This window comes from Lepidochelys kempii, chromosome 1 (genome assembly GCF_965140285.1).
Source record: "Lepidochelys kempii isolate rLepKem1 chromosome 1, rLepKem1.hap1, whole genome shotgun sequence".
Classification (NCBI taxonomy): Eukaryota; Metazoa; Chordata; order Testudines; family Cheloniidae; genus Lepidochelys; species Lepidochelys kempii.
The window spans coordinates 289531868-289549922 of NC_136380.1; the positions used below are offsets into that span (position 1 = coordinate 289531868).

Consider the following 18055-nt stretch of genomic DNA (forward strand, 5'->3'; position numbering starts at 1 on the left):
GCCCAAAGAGATGCCTACCTGACACCTCTTTTACAGAGCTCAGTGAAACAGCTAATGGAAGAAAAGCAGGAAACTGCAGCCACTGTAGGCAGGTGATTAGGGGAAGGAGTTTCCATTCAACAATGGAAAGTGTGAGGGACACCTCCCCCCCCCACCGGGGCACAAGTAACTTGTGTTTTTTAGAGGTCAGAAACTAGAGCAGGTTAGAAATTTTTTGACAAAATGTTTTTTCCTTCAGAAAATGCCGCTTCGTTGACACTAAAACTGTTTACTGAAATGTATCATTTTTGACAAAACTTCCTTTGAGGAGATTTCTTGTGTCCAGGATGGAGTTTCTGGTCACAACAAAAGGGGCAGGGACACACCAGAATAACCAGTATTACAATGGGCAAGCCCCTGCACTGCCTGATTCAGCGCAGGAACTTGAATCTGGGCCTCTCACATCCCAGATGGGTGCCCTAACCACCAGACTGTTCTGGGGTGGGTCAGTCTCTGTCTCTCACCGCTCTCTGGTAAGGTCTCTGTTTTGTCCTGATGCAGAATGGGAAAAAATTTTGAAATCTCAAAAATGTTCACCAGACTGGAAAACTGTTTCCCACCCTGTTCTATTTACAACAGCACTGAATCCTGTCTCCTACCTTCCTCCTATCTGTTCTCCTAGTTTCCCTCCCCAGTCAAAAGTGTAGATTACTAGCAGCCTGTGCAATACCAATATGGGATGCAATTGGAATCTAAAATAAGAAATACCAGAAGGGCAGGAGTTAATTTTACATGTTCCCCTCTCAATTCTAAACATCTCTGCAACTCTCAGGTGTGGTGTTGCCCCAGAGCAAACCTAGGAATTTTGCTATTGATTTCACTTTAGCCAAGATTTTACCCTAGGTCTGCTCAGATGCAGCATATGTGGCCTTTTGGGAGTTGTGCACCCTGGTAGATAGTGTATATTTTAGTCTGAATAGGACCCTTACTTACTAAGTTACTTTTGCAAATGAATGTTTCTTAATTTTATGACTAAATTAATATGATACTAGAATATAATCAAGAATCATTTATTTTATCTACAAATTAAATTGTCTTCTTGCATGACTAACAACTATGATTAGTAAGTTTTAATTATCTATTATCTACTCTGTGTAACCAAATATATTCAAATTTTGGAACAAAGACAGATTGTAGACATAGTGAATATAATTTTCTATGCAGATTTTACTAAAAAAAAATGGAATGAGTTCCAGTCTGTATATGTTGTGATTAACAATTTTAAAAAGCAACTTTCAATCAATATCCCAAGAAATCAAAAAGGAACATTATGAAAAATGGAGGCAAAAAGTAAAACAAAACAAAATACCCACCTTAATTGAAATGAATTTTAACTGAGCATATTACTTATACCAAGGGTAGGCAACCTATAGCATGCGTGCCAAAGGCGGCACGCGAGCTGATTTTCAGTAGCACTCTCACTGTCCAGGGCCTGGCCGCCGGTCCGGGGGGGGCTCTGCATTTTAATTTAATTTTAAATGAAGCTTCTTAAACATTTTAAAAACCTTATTTACTTTACATACAACAATAGTTTAGTTATATATTATAGATTTATAGAAAGAGACCTTCTAAAAATGTTAAAATGTATTACTGACACGCGAAACCTTAAATTAGAGTGAATAAATGAAGACTTGGCACACCACTTCTGAAAGGTTGCCGACCCCTGACTTATACATATTTAATTATTTTCTCTCAACTTGGGCTGCATGGAACAACAATGTTCCTTTAAACTCAATAAAATTGATCATTAATTGGAAGTTCCCTAAGAGAAATGAAGCTTGATGTTTATAGATGAGTAGTCATAGAGCACTCTAAAACAGTTTCTATACCACAGTGTAACACACAGAGCTTGTCTATATGGGAACTTCCAGAAAAAGTAATCTGAATGAACTAAACATCTTAATTTGAAGTGGATTAGTTAAACCTCATTAAATCCCTGTGCTGATGCTGTTATTCGGAATTAAAGTGGCCTTACTTCAATTTAACTTAATTCATTTTGGAAGTGAACTAAACTAAACCAAAGTTGGAATTGGAAGGCCTCTTTAATTCTGAATGAGGTTGTTCATAGAGGATTTTAATGCGGTTTAACTCATCCACTTCAAATTCAGACTTTTGTTCATTCAGATTAACTTTCCTGGATGTCGCTGCATAGACAAGCCCTAAGATTTTTAATGATTATTTTTAAATTCTTCTGTTGCTCCATCCTTCATTTCTGTGTTGTTGTTGGGTTATTTTTCTCTTCTTCTTCCCTGTAAGGTTCTTTTTAATCATCTATTTTTGCAAATTATTTTTACCATCTTTCTTCCCCCTAGAATTTTTCTCCTTCCAATTTGCATTCTCTTTCATTTGGTTACTTTTTCTTTTTATGCATTATTATACCTTCAGCTTGGTTTTATTTAAACCTTTCACCCTTCTGTTTGTCTTTATCCTGCCTTTTTTCCTACCCCTTACTTCTTCAAGCAAAACAAAATGCCTGCCTTCTGCCACTCTCTTCAAAGCCAACCCAGGTGGTGAGGTCACTGGTGAAGTGATCCATGCTAATAGGGCTCTGTAGTTGTGTTTCTGCTTTACACTCCAGTCTGTATTTAGCAAATCTCACTTTGCAGAACAGAGACCAGCACATATAGCAGAGATAGTGCAGCATTAAGGGACTACAGTACTTGTATCAAATGCAAAATCAAAGAACTGTTACAAGTTGCATCAGTAGGTGAGAGGCAACAAGGGGAAATTTCACCAAGCTTAAGGAAATCCTAATATGTTTAGATCTAATATGATTCAGCCTCTTTACCATGGGGTCACATACGCACTTGAGCCCAAGAAATTATACTCGTTTTTTCCTGCCAACTTTTCACCCTGACGTTTATGTCATCACCTCTATTGACCTGAACCTGCAACCCTGAAAATCTTTACAAATCTAGGTCTTCCATTTGGCAGCAGAAACAGCTATCATTATGAATTCAGGCCAAATACTTTTCAGGTTGTTAAATAGTCAGAACTCAAGTTGTCTGAAAGTAACATTAACTATAAGTAATGCTGCAATTTTAAATCTGTTCTGCTATGTCATTAAATGTCTTAAGTTGAGCTGAGCAAAACAAACAGGTAATAGACTGGCCTCCTTTCTTATCATCCCCTAATAGTTATAAATCTTCTGTAGGAATGCAGACATTGGTTATCATATGAGTAATGTCTGATTACTCTTACACTATACCTCCTTATTGATAACTGGACACTACAGTATTTTGTCAACACCCAGTAAATACCAACTGCTGCATTTTCAGTTTGACCCATCATTTACTAGTTATTTTTTTAACAATATGGTTCATCTTTATTAAGTTCCACATTTATGTAGCTCTTTTAAGCCTGAGATCTCTAAGTACTTTGCCAACATTCTGTAAATGAGCAAACAAGCAATGAGTGGAGTCTGCAGTCCTTTCTGTTGTTAAAGTGGCAACAGTTTTGTGCAAACTCATCACATGACCATTGATCACTTCCAGCTGGATCTTGGGTGTTATTTATTTGTCTGTGATGGTGACTTTCTGGAAATCAGGTGGCAGGAAAAATGCATCCAATAGGAAATGTGAGCGGGCCAGAACCCATTTAACAGGTGTCCCAGCTAGGAAGCAAATGTACATGCTAGATATGAAAGGCATATATGCCAGCAGTGATTCTTTGCTGAATACATTACTAATTCTTCTCTCAACACAAGCCTTTGCTTTGCTTTGATGATATGTGTATTGTTTGTTTAAATCTATAGCAGGAAGCTAGGTAAAAGGGAACTGATGAAGATTCTAGACAGTAGCTTTACAACGAAGCAGAGAGAGACAGAATAGCTTTAAAGAAAATATCATTTCCCTTATTCTAACACAGTGCATTGTACAGTGTTAAAAGAAAGCTACTCTCTCTATGGACCTGTGCCATTGACACATGATATTTCCTTCTTTATTTTAAAGGTCTGTGATTTAAATGAGCAGAACATTTAAAAACTCTAGCCTGTCACGGTTTAGTTCTGGTAATGTTTGCTGAATATGCATCTTAAGGGTTATCGGTGCCTACTGAGCCATTTCAAAATGTCATTACCCACAGATCTGAGAATGCATGCCTGACAGACCAACCACACTAGGTGAATATCAATATCATAAACAAGGGCAAGTGAGCGTTTGTTATTTTGGTTTTAGGATAATCTGACTTTTAAGATTCCTCTCACAAATTACAAGCATTACAGTTGATTGCTCTCTTGCTGTGACACCTTTTGGGCAATGTGTAGAGAACTCCATTTTTGGTCACCCACTAAAATTTCCCTCTTCATTCCCTGATTATTGTGTGCTAAGACAAAAAACCAAGATGTCATACAAATGATTTCATGAAAATGACCCTAGTCAATTTATTGTTTAGCTTGATGTCTGTTGATACATAGACACCAGGAATTATTTTTAAATTATATCAGTAGTGTAGACTCAAAACATGCCCTTCAAAAACATTGACCTAATATCAGATTTTTCTTTAAAAAATAAATACATAAATAAAGGCTGCTCAACTCAAGGAAATTTTTGGTCAACTAAGACTGTGATGACCTCAAACTTCTCCCTCCTCACAACTCCTCCCTGTTTTAACCCCCCTACTGTCTACTCCAGTTAACAGAAAAACTGTCTTGGTTTTCCCCACAGCAAAGTGTCTCCTCTCTACTATTTAATCCTGAAATTACATTTGTATAGAAAACATACACATCAAGATTTTAAAACTTAAGCATCAAATCCTGGTTCCACTGAAGTGAATGGGAAATCCGCCATTTACTTCAATGGGACTGGCTTTTTGCCATAAAAGCAAAATAAATGAGAGATTCTCTTATTTTTGTTTTATGAAATAAACCAGTGGAATAATGAATAAATATTGTATCTGAACTGTAATCCTTTGAGGATGCTCTGTCTGATTTCCAGTCACTTGTCTGAATGTATTATTCTTTTCATTCCTTCTTTCATAAGAAACCAATTGCGTCCTCTTGGCATTTATTGCAGATGAACAGGAGAGTTCTGGAGCAATTATTTACACTGTAGAGCTCAAGCGTTATGGTGGTCCACTTGGGATCACAATTTCTGGTACTGAAGAGCCCTTTGATCCAATAATCATCTCAAGTCTTACTAAAGGCGGACTCGCTGAAAGGTAAATTGGAATCAATTATTAATATGACTTCCATTTACAAAGTTCATTTCTTTATTCATTCACATGGACATGCTAATTTTTTCTTGCTTAGGAATGTGTTCATTCACATGGACATGCTAATTTTTTCTTATTTAGGAATGTGTTGATTCTCCCAGCATCTATGAAAAAAGATAAACTAACCGTTTCCAATCTTTGTCATTGTTTTATGTTTCCTGTGATTTTGCCAAGCTCAGCAATATTATGGATATTGGATGTTATTGAACCTACAGCATGATTTTCCTAGAGTGATAAGGACTGCTGACCTTGTTGTAAATCACCTAAGAAAGCTCTGCCAGCCAGACTCCTCCATTACATGAAGATTTTATGAACTCCTTTTGAAAAGATGGCAGTGGAATAGCTAAAAGACATGTGTGTGTGTGTGTATATAAAAATATAAAATGCACATATATGCACACACAGATTGTGCAGATTCATATGTACGGTACATGCATACATACACAGTCTGCATTTGTGTATGTGCTTTTACACGTACATGTAGTGGCACCCTTAAAAGCTTGGAAATTACATTAGATAATATTAATTAAGGATGTTAAACATTCCCTACCGTAAGTGCTGTATAGGAAATAATGCAAATATTGACGTTACCTTATCTATTTATTTCATGGAAATTTGGCATGTGTTTAAGGGTAATCACTATAAATAACTGTGTGTGTATTATATCCAGAGCAATACAAATTTTATATATATATATATATATACACACACACACGAGGAATAAATCCATTGAACAAGCCAGTAATACTTATTTTTAATGCAAGTTATAAGTTTACTATTTTGTAAGAGCAATATTAATAGTTTATGAAGATACTATTTGTTTGACACTGTTCATATCCATAACCATCTCGTGGATGTTCAGAACCTCTATGAAATGAGTGGGTGAAGTTAGGTCAAGATTTTTAAAAGTGAGTAGTGATTTTGGGTGCCTAACTTGAGATACCTGAACAGAACCTGGGTTTTAGAAAAGTCTGAACATCGACCCTCTGAATATCAGGCCCATTTAAGGTATCCCAAACTGGGCACCCAAAATCTCAAGTCACTTTTCAAAATCTTGGCCTTAGATACTGATGGGGAGGTGTCCATTACATATAATCATTGCAACTGATGCCTTTGCTGGCCATCTTAAACAGAGAGGCCAAGAACTGAATGAACCAGAAAAGCAAATACATACAAGGGAAATGAACCATGTGCATTGACACACACAATGTATCTTCTCCTCTCTTGAGGTGATTCCTACAGAACAGGCATATTGGTGCGACGACGGGTGGTTGTTCATGCTACCACTGTACTTGCTGTATCTATCCTGTGATTATGAGACTTCAGTTTCCCGTGCTGTCAATGTGGTACTTCTGAAAACATTAAATTTGCTTTAAAGTTATTAAAGTATTTTAGGTTTTTTAACAAATGAGCACCACTCAGGCTCCTTAAATGATCAGCTCACCCACATTTTGCCACAGCAAAGGAGACAGAAATCTTCATTGCTGTGCATTATCTCTGCTGCTGGCTCTGCAGCAGAGGTAACTTAATTTATGCATCCTTAGTGGCAAATGTACTGATTAAAAGTAGTTCCAGTAATAATACTTTATATGTTAAATTAAAACAAACAACTGAAAATACACTCACATGTCTCAAAATATGCTAAGAAATTGGCTTTGCTGTTTTTGCTGTTGATCTTTTCAGTGTTTTATTTCTGATACTTTAGGACAGGTGCAATTCACATAGGAGACCGCATCCTAGCAATAAATAGCAGCAGTCTGAAAGGAAAACCTTTGAGTGAAGCCATACATTTGTTACAGATGGCAGGAGAGACTGTCACCTTGAAAATCAAGAAGCAGACAGATGGTGAGTATGGCTAGAGTCACATTTATGCTCTTGAACCAGTTATTTCTATACCTTAAATATTTAAACATGTATGTACCATGGGACATGTCTTGTCCATAGTGGAAGGAAGGGGAAGTATCTTTTTAGTTTGCAATGAGGCTATAATCACGTTTCTTTTTAAACCCTATTTAGCTGCAAGCCCCAAGAAATTTTCCATCTCTGGTCACTTAAGTGATCTGAGTGATGCTGAAGATGAAACCTCTTCTACACAGAAACCAAGTAAACTCTCGGACATTTATTCTACTACAGTTCCAAGTGTGGACAGCGCAGTAGAATCATGGGATGGTTCTGGTATTGATACCAGCTTTGGAAGCCAAGGTACAAGCAACAGTTTCAACCACTGCTTAACACAGAAGTGATTAGATGTATGAATCACCTTTCCCCACATTAGAAAAAATCCTACCCTCCAACTTTCAACTTTGTACTTCACAGTGTGAACATGTCTCATTACAACCACACACCTTGGTATCTGGTGTTATTTCTTACACTCAGGTGGCCTTGAGTTCGTTCTTTCATAACATTGTGATGGGTTATGAGGCATTTATCAATATATTAACAGGCTTGCATTAGCTTTACAAATGTCTGAATGGCCCAATCCATAGTTCATCCACACTAAATGAGTTTGTCCTTCAAGATTAGATTAATACAAGGCACAGAACACATTGAAGATGTTTGTTAATTTGAGCATCTGAGGTCCATTCTCATTGTTTTTTAAGCTCACTACAATGAAGATTTATTGTAAACTGCTGAAGGGGAACACGAGAGATCATTCAGTGATTTGTTACTCTTTTGTTTCTTCCTCATTCCCATGACATTAGACTCAAACTTTTAGCCCTCGAAGTAATCACTGTGTTTAAAGAGATTATTTAATTAAAGAAATAACAGGCTTCTTATTACCTTCAAACTTCTATAGCTATATTTGACTGTTTATTTAATAGTATTTTTTAAATAATTCTCTTTAAGTATGTAAGATAAGACGTAAGGTTTTTAGGCTATAGAAAATGTAGGCAGTTCTTTATTACTCTGAATTACAAAAGAACAAAGAGGCTTCCAAACATCTTCATATGTTTTCTTTGACTGTCTTTTAAATGATTATTTCTGTGCTACCACTGGTGTGCACAGTACATCTTTACACAGACAGATCCCCTAACCCAAAGAGATTTTCCTTCCTCCCTCTGATTTCATTTAATTGTTCAGTTGTGTCTTCATCTTTACATTTCTGTCAAGGCTTTCTGAGGTGTGGGCACTCAGATCAGTTGGTCTGCTGTGTTATACCCCCATACAGAAAATTGGGACAGACCTTGGCCCAGTACATTGCCTTGATTGCATTGACTACATTGCCTGAAATTCTTTGCTGATTACTTTAACTGCTTATATATAATTAATATATGTCTGGTTCAATGAAGCACCTGTCATTTTCTCTCTGATAACCTTCCTTTCCTGCCTGTCTAATAGTATTAGAGCAAGAAGTAGCTGATGTCACTATTGATTGCTGAGCTTTTTGTATTTAATTTTTAAGTATTTTATGGTCTTATTGTGCATATCCTGGCAGTAACTCTCTGTTGTACAAAAGGGTCTCTCAGCATTAGCTCATAACCCCTCTTTTCTGTGTTTTGTGGTTAATTTATGATTATATTTACATTTTCTTTGGCCTAAAATATGATTCTCATACTCGAGCCGAGATATTACATTGACTTCACTGGAGTTACAGAAGGGATGAATTTGACCCATTTGTATCTTTCCCCTCCCTCTTTCTGCTCCCCCCCCACCATCACCACTTTGATCTGATTAATAGAATAAATAATTTTATAATTTTTTTTTAGTTTTCTGATCATTTTAAGGGAAGATAGTGCTATGAAAGTTGCTAGATTGACAATGCTGTTTCCTCTTTGAATTGATCTGGAGAGAATCCCCTCTTTACTTACAGAACAGGTTCAGTGCAGGCAGTGACAGTGTAAACTTCCCTACGCTACCCCACCAATGTGCTTAGATTTAATCCTGAAGAAAGATGAGAGCTTAGTTCAGACTCCATGACCAAGAGGCCTTGTCCTCTCTGCTGAGATTGCCAAAAAGGTTCCGGAGATGGATTAAATGAAGGAATCACAACAATTCACTGATTAGACTTTTCAGTACTAGGAGAATGGTTGTCACCTGTGAAAGGGGGACTCATGTTGCCCCAGTGATTATATCCTTGTCAAAAGCCAGATCAACAACTATATATGATTCACCTTCTTAATCTAATAATTGCAAACAAATCTCCTCCATCTGCCTTAAAAAAACCGGCCCACTCTTGCATCAGTATATATCATGTCTCTTAAACAGCCTGAGTAGTAGGCAGGACTGCAGCAGGGAGGGGGACTGCAGCTTTTTACAGTGAGTGGGGCCACTGGGGCCCCATAGGGCTGAACTGGATCTTGCCCTATGTTCTCTAGGGTTTGGGCCTTGCTTCCTAACCTGTATGTAGTCCCCCACGCCCCCTGATCCCACCCCACCCCCAGCAGGTTGCAGACTGGAGAGTTCAGAGAGAGGTACCATGCAGCTCTGACATCTGGGCTGGACCCTCATTCCCACTACTGCCCTGTCCACAGCCTCGCCTCCCGGTGCACAGCCCTTTACCTCCTGTGTGGTCCCTGTGCGCAGGCAGGTTTGCCAGGCTGCCACCCCAGAAGGAAGTGCTGGGACGGACTGAGTACTGGCTGCAGGTAGGTTTGTGGGGCTGCCTCCAGGGAAAGCACATCCCAGCACCTCCTTCCCTGCCTGCAGCCTCACAAACCTGTCTGCAGGTGGGGCCTTTCTTTTAAAAAAAAATCAAATCATGAATAAGTGGCATGCCATTGCCAATATCCAAATCCCATTAACATTGATATTAATGGGAGGGGACTGGTTCCCAGCACAATGTTGACATTAACTGGAAGTTGCTTAATATCAGGATTGCTTTTAGAATCTACTGTACCAGGTGTTCATCATCACAATTCCTTAGATGCTGTAGGGATGTGTTGGGTCATTGCACAGGGTTCTTCGTATTTGGAATGCAGCCCACATTAAATTAAATAAGAAAGTTTCACTGAAATAATGTTAAGACATTCCAGCACATACAGGACTGAATTCTCCAGACTGTACAAGCAGCACACAATAAACGTTAAGTGTCTGGAGATGGCCAGTGGAGAAATACCCTTGTGCAAGGAAAATGTTCCACTGGTGTAAATGTGGCAGAGACTGCTCTGCCACCTTCTGTGCAAGGCAGTCTTCCCGACCCTTATCAGGAGGGGAGGCCAGGAGTGTGGAAAGGAAAGGAAGGAACCTGGTGGAAAGGAGCTGTGCCATATCTGATCTTCCACTGGTTTAAAGTTCTTTGTGGACCTTATTTCAGAGGCATATGTGAGGCCTGCCTTTGTGTAGCCCTGACTTGCACTCAGAGCACAGTTTGTTCCCTGTGCCACCAGTCTCCGCTCTGTCCCCACTGAGCTCAGATGCAGTGGAGAATTGGTGCCAGAGTGTTTACTGTAACATCATGCACTGTTCAGAGATCCCTGCCAATCCTGAGCATATTACGCTAGATTTAAGAAGGTTGGTCTAATGGTTAAATCACACACCTGGCACTCAGGTTATGTCTACACTGCATTTAGACACCCGGAGCTGGCCCGACCCAGCTGGCTCGGGCTAAGGGGCTGCTTAATTGTGGTGTAGATGTTCGGGCTCAGACTGGAGCCCGGGCTCTAGGACACTGTGAAGAGGGAGGGTCCCAGAGCTCAGGCTGCAGCCCGAGGAAACATCTACACCACAATTAAACAGCCCCTTAACCCAAGCCCTGTGAGCCCAAGTCAGTTTGCACAGATCAGTCTAATTGCAGTGTAGACATACCCTCAGAAAGCCTGGGTTCTATTCTTACCTCTACCATAAATTTCTTATGTGATCTTTGATAAATCACTTGACCACCAAGCCACTTCACCTTTTTATGCCTTGATTTCCCATATATGTTAAATGGGGATCATAATACTGATCTACCTCTTAATGGTATTGTGAGGTTAAATTCATTGTTTGTAAAGTACTTTGAGCTTCTGAGCCGGAAGGTGCTTTATTAATGCAAAGCAGTAATAGTAGTAAAATGCAACCGCAGCTATAAATTTGAAAGGCTCTGGTTTTGTTGTTTTAAATTGAATCCTTAATGATCTAATTTAAAAATTTAACTTAACCTGCTTAGATATTTATTTTGACTAGATTTTCTATCCAATTGAGCTCTGAGGTTAAAATCATGTTCAGAGGCATGACGGTGCACTATAAGAAGCAGGATTTTATGCTGTTCTATTTCAGTCCAGGGAAACAAATAGATTAGTTTGACAGTGTGCTAGAATGCACTGTACTGCTGTCATTTCATCTCCCTTACGGAGAGCAGAATGTTCACCATGCAGCTGTAATTTAGTTTGACAGTAAACTGTACATGCATCACACACATGGCTTCTTACAGACACGCCTCTCATATTTCTGCTTCTGTCAGACCAAAATAATGAAATATTGTAACTGTAAATAGTTCCTGAACCTAAAATAGTTCTAACTTGCAGGATCACAAAGAATGCTCAGCCCAGCCATCAACAGAGACAATAGTTGTCATTATGGCCCAGCTGGTAGCATTCTAGCCTTTTAGGCCAGAAAATTTTTGGATAGGTGCCATTCTTAGAATAGGTTTCAGAGTAACAGCCATGTTAGTCTGTATTCGCAAAAAGAAAAGGAGTACTTGTGGCACCTTAGAGACTAACCAATTTATTTGAGCATAAGCTTTCATGAACTACAGCTCACTTCATCGGATGCATACTATGGAAAGTGTAGAAGATCTTTTTATATACACACAAAGCATGAAAAAATACCTCCTCCCGCCCCACTCTCCTGCTGGTAATAGCTTATCTAAAGTGACCACTCTCCTTACAATGTGTATGATAATCAAGTTGGGCCATTTCCAGCACAAATCCAGGTTTTCTCACTCCTCCCCCCGCTTCCCCCCCCACACAAACCCACTCTCCATTTGTGCTGGAAATGACCCACCTTGATTATCATACACATTGTAAGGAGAGTGATCACTTTAGATAAGCTATTACCAGCAGGAGAGTGGAGCGGGAGGAGGTATTTTTGCATGCTTTGTGTGTATATAAAAAGATCTTCTACACTTTCCACAGTATGCATCCGATGAAGTGAGCTGTAGCTCACGAAAGCTTATGCTCACATAAATTGGTTAGTCTCTAAGGTGCCACAAGTCCTCCTTTTCTTTATTCTTAGAATAAGATCTTTAACTGGGGCCGGTCAGTTCTGCTTGTTGCTGTTGACTTCTTACCTGGAAGTTAAAGGTCCCTTGGTAGAAAACTCTACAAAAAAGTACGGTTAATCCTGAGGTTCAGATCCAACCTTTTTTTCCCCCCCTTCAATAAGTCAAGTTATAGTTAGAATGATCAGACATTTTTATAGGGTCTTTCCTCCCAGAAGATTCCAAAGCATTTTCCAGGCTTCATCTAGGTCACAGACTGTATACAGGGAACACTTCCTCCACCAATGAAATGGAACAACAGTTTAATGAGGCACAACAGTACAGCTATCACCTAAGGATAGGAAGTAATGAATTCCTCATTCCAAATGCAGGGGAGTTTTAAGTGGTGGAAACTCTGGGGGAATTTAGGTAGGCAGAATGTAATTAACCTGAGATAGAATTTGGCCAGGACAGTGAGGTGAGCCCCTCCACTTGCATCAAAACTACCATGAGATCACATTGTATAAGGACTGTGCCCCCTGTGGCAGCAGAGTGCCCTGTAATGCTATGCTGGAACATTGAGAAGAGTGCCAGCTATTGAATCCCTAATACTGCTTCATAGGGCACGTCGGTGTTCTTTTGGGGGGCTCCCTTCCAAGTACCGAGTCCATCCAATCCAGTTTAGATTTTGAGATATGACAGGATCACAGCACAAGCTGGCCAAGTCTCTGTGTGAACTGGAGCTGAATGCATAATGGCTGCCACTTTGACTATCACTAGGATCTGGTTAATTTAAAATGCTTTTAAGGATACCTTAAAATATGAAACATGTAACACCCATAAACCATATACTGGTAATCTTCTTACGTTGCTTAAGGCAGCGCTGCTGTTGACTTTTCACTTTTTTACATTTAAACTCCATTGCCTCTTTTTTCTGTTTTTCTTGAAAATTCAAGAAAATAAGATACTTATCAAAGATACTAGATGAACAGCCCTGGAGTAGAGGGGCGGGGGGCAGAGACACAATCTAGGACAACTAGCTTCATTTGTATTGCAGGTATTTAATATCTGGTTTCAGCTGGTTTTCCAGGACCTCTCTTTTTGCTCACAATGAATTGTGAGTACAACTTAGACATCTAAGTATCTAATTGTACCCACAAAAACTTACCAGCGGTTGTGTGCCCACAAATTATGGGTACAAGTTTTTGAACATCTGCCTATTAAATATATGCATTTTCAGTTATTTGTACATCTATAGAGTCCCAAGTATATGATTAATTTTTTAGGTCCCACCTATCAGGCTTCAGGATACAACTTCAATGCATATGAATGGAGGAGTCCTAAGCAAAGAGACAATTTGTCCCCTCCCAGTAGACCACGAAACCACCCTTTTCATGACACAGGACTGAGTGATGATGAATGGGACAGACCAACAGCAAGTGGGTAAGTCACATGCTAGTTGTTATGTGAGATTTACAACTGCAGGAAAATTGCAGTGATTTTTCTTTTAAAAATAAGCACTGATCTTGAATTAAAATACCTTTAATAACCCTTTCTAAGATGCTACTTCATGCTGCATGAGATTTAGCTGGGGATTGGTCCTGCTTTGAGCAGGGGGTTGGACTAGATGACCTCCTGAGGTCCCTTCCAACCCTGATATTCTATGATTCTGTAAGGATAGATCGGTGACATTCATGAAAGGCTACGAAGCTGAAAGCAAGGCTTGTAAGTAACATGAGTTTCTGTGCATAAAAGACATAGCATTAGGTGTTAATGTCAAACTAAAAAATCCTTGAGGTGCTTTTCCTTTGGTAGGCTTCAGATGGTAGAAAAGAAGCCACCCTCCCTCTCCAGAAGGCAACCAAAAAAGCCCAAAACAGGAAAAGAAACAGGAAGTTCTACCAGCTCCTTCATTCCTGGGGTTCAAGCTAAGGACTCAGTAGTGCCCATTCTTAATTGACATACAGAATGCTGTCCAGGGATGTTTCAGGAAGTTGCCCAGAGGACACTTTCCGTGCTTTAGGCACATAGATTCATTAAAGAAGCATTCCCTTATCTCTCCTCAAAGGATTTTTTCTCCTAGGACTCGAAAAGGAAACAAGGAAAGCTAGAGTCTTCTCAATTCAGGAAAAGTTTAACAAGATCCAGACACTGGTCTCCATGGTGTCACAGAACAGAGCATTATCCATCCATCCATCTTTACCTGCAACACTTAGGTCTTCTGGTCTCATGCATAGAGATGATGCGATAGGTCAGGGCATATGAAAGTTCCAGGCACTCTGAAACCATTCCGAGCAGGAGATCTAACAGAAAGGGAACATACTACACAAAGAGGTTCAGTCCCTGAGCTGGAGAAGGCTCCTTTTATAATCTAGACTCCAAGTCCTGACCACAAATGTCAACCCTTCAGCTTGGGGAGCACACCTGGGCAAAACAATACACAGGAAATGTGGTCAGGGTCAGAAAGGTGACACAGCATCAACTGCCTAGTGATGAGGGCAAGAACATTGGTTCTTTGGGACTTCCAGGATTATCTGAGGAATGAGCATGTCTTGGTTCAATACAACACATAAAACAGCAAGGACACACAAGAATCTCAAGTCTAAACAGTGGTATGATGTAGATTCTTTCCTGGTAGTCTCCATCAGGGAAGTCCACACTGAGCATAAAAGCAAACTAGCTAAACCATTAGATAAACCATTTTTGGAATGGCCCCTGAACCCAGTAGTAATCCAGCTAATATCCAGTGAGCTAGGCCAGCTTCAAGTGGACCTACCCACATCCAACTGAAATGTGAAGCCTTCTCTTCACAAGGAAAGAGAATCACGGAACAGATGAATTAGCAATTCTAGGCTTTCCTCCATCTTCCACTGCTAGAAAGTATGGATACAAAGGGAGGAAAGAACAGAAATTCTTATCACTCCAAAGGCTGTAGCCCTCAGTCTTAGTGGAACTGTTGCAGAGGTCTCTGCTGCTTCTACCCAGGTGACAGGATCTTCCAGAGCCCACTTCTCATTCCAGTACAGACTACCTGAGCCTGACATCCTAAGTGGCAAGGCCTAAACAAGAAAGGATACTCATCCAAAGCAATAGAGATTCTCATAGCCCCATGCAGGCCTTTTACCCTCCTGGGCCGAGCAAGAGTTTGGACAAAGTTCTCCTGTTGGGTCAAGAGAGATAGAACAAGCCCAGGAAAATAGGTATGCCAACTGTTCTGGATTTCTTACAGCAAGGCCTAGATTTTACCCATCCATTCAAACTGATGGTATCTAATCCTTTCCATAAAAATCTCTGCTTTTGGAAGATATGAGCCATACTGTATCTTCCATGAGGCCAAAATAGTTCTCAGTACTCTGGAACCATTCATAACCAAGGTTAACTCCTTTTTCCATAACTTCCAGGAGATCATTATTCCTTTGTTTTACCCAGCTGAAAAAAGCAAGATGTGAGGAGAACAGTTAGTCTATATCTTAAAAAGAGCTGATTAACCCAATAAAACTTCATTCTTATTAATTTCCTTCCACCTCAAACACCTTATGATAAAAGTATCCAAGTCTTCCATTGCTAGGTGGATCAAGATTGCCTCTTGATACTTAACCAGAAGGATGCAACAAGTGTAGTCTGGTAGATGTGGAGATTTAGGCCTAGATTCTTGAAGATATTTAGGCATCTCATTCCCATTGATTTCCTCAATTTCACTGACTGATTGAGAATCTGGGTCTTAATATTCTACATACCGAGACACAAATAATTGAAGGTGTTGAATTGGTTTCTAATAGGACTTGGAATTGTTAATAGTTTGATTTCATCCATTCTAACTGAAGCTGTTCCAGACGTGATAAGTGGCATTAAACTATGGAAATACCATTCTTCACCCATCTACCAGCCAGATAATAAAACATCTAGTCCTGTTGGTGAAGGGATTTTAATTCTTCGCAGACAGTTAATTCCATATTAGTGCTCTGAAAAAATGAAAAAGTGAAAAAGACATTGACTCTACCGTCATGTGTGAGTAAACAGAAGACCAGGCTTCTTGGACACTGACTACTGAGATTACTAGTGTAAAACATTTAGTAAGGGAATCCCTCCATCCTTGCTATATGCTCCCAGTTGTTTTTAAATTAATAGCTTTATTTTACTAAAAGAAGCACATTTAGCATCCGCTCAAACTCATCCTTTGTTTCTCGGACCAGATATAATCATGGGTTTGATAAATCAACTGTTTGGGGACCAGTTAAATACCAGGCTGAAAAATTTAATCATAGATGAACAAGGAATCTGGGTAATAAAAAATATAATTTAATTTGTTGAAAATAAACATCATATTTTCCAGCTGTCCTTTAAAAGCAAAATCAATAGAACTATACTTCATACAAAAACTATTTCCTCCTTACCAATGTGAAAATCCTCTGAGACATGCAGCACAAATAAAAATAAAGATTATCTGAAGATAGTATCTAGAAGATGGACTATACCACTACTGATGGGATTCCTAAATGGAGCGCCAGACTCTTCTGAGGGACTTGCCTATCCTTCCAGTCAATCAGAGGAAAGGATAGGGCTCTAGCCCCTCTCTGCCACTGCCTCCAGCTAAGTTATTTTTTCCCCTCCCCTGAGTAATACTACAAAGTAGGTTTTTCTGCCTGCTGCCTGCTTTGTATTGTGTAGTGCAGCTGCAGAGAGGAGAAAGAACATGTGGCGACTGAAAGAAGTGAGAGCATTAGGGGCAAGTCAAGGAAACCACTCAGAGTAAACTGCAGTGGAAAGAGCAGGGAGGTACCTAAGGGAGCATGGTGAGAGAGAGGGTGAGAATTAGGGGAAAGAAGTGGCGGAAGAGGAAGGGAAAAGAACAAACCCCAGACTGAGCAATAGAGAGTGAAACCAGAAAAAAGGAGAGAAATGATTGAAATAAATAGCAGAATAAGAGAAAGCAGAGACAAAAAGCGACAGGCGAGAGAGAAATGGGGAGAAAACAGGCAAGACGCAGTAAATGCTTCAGGCAGGGAATGGCATTGAGACCCAACAGTAGGGGAGCTCAGACACTGATCCATGCGATGGGGGCTCAAGTCAAAAAAGGTCAGGACTCACTGCACTAGTAAAATACTGGATTAGATATGGATTACACACGTATTAATAAGAGACTATATTGGACATATTTGGTTGTTTGAAATCAATGCTAGTAATTAAACATAAGTGCTCAGGATGGTAGAAAAAGCCAATTTTTAAGCTCAAAGACTTTTCTGAAACAGCATTTGAAAGTAACTGCATCTGTATCTGAGCAGATATCCTCACCAGTGCTGAGCAATATCTTAGAATAGACACTAGCGCTCTATGGAAAGACACTGTGAAAGGAGACCCATTTGCTTGAAATGGCCAACCACAGTCTGCCTCACTGATGGTGGTTGTAAGAAAGCATCCTCGAAGCATAGATGCCACATATGGGAAGCATGTCAAGCTGTAATGTTTGTGGCATTAAAAGCTATTATGTTAATGGAGTACTAATAGTACTGTTTTGGCAATATGCTATTTGTCAAGGAAGCACAGAAATACCACCATAATGGTGCTTCACGTGGGTGTTTGCACGCATGCACATGTGCACTGCTTCTGAGCTTCTTGTCATTCCAGCGTCCTGCTAGCCCTTTAAAATACTGTGCTGGAGCCACTCTGTATTGTTTCTGCAGTAAATTG

At 39.6% G+C, this 18055-nt stretch overlaps 1 protein-coding gene across 9 annotated transcripts in view; it reads left to right on the forward strand.

Annotated features, from left to right (window-relative positions):
* GRIP1 (glutamate receptor interacting protein 1) overlaps nucleotides 1-18055 on the forward strand; it is a 556578-nt gene that overhangs the window by 517074 nt on the left and 21449 nt on the right. For 6 of the 9 annotated variants that reach the window (XM_073327851.2, XM_073327853.2, XM_073327848.2 and 3 more), the window contains 4 exons: nucleotides 5019-5196; nucleotides 6956-7095; nucleotides 7267-7452; nucleotides 13654-13810. In XM_073327851.2, the coding sequence (XP_073183952.1) occupies nucleotides 5019-5196; nucleotides 6956-7095; nucleotides 7267-7452; nucleotides 13654-13810 (661 nt within the window). The remainder of the gene's footprint in view (nucleotides 1-5018; nucleotides 5197-6955; nucleotides 7096-7266; nucleotides 7453-13653; nucleotides 13811-18055) is intronic. The other 3 variants (XM_078851129.1, XM_073327849.2, XM_073327854.2) reach the window with 1 other exon arrangement.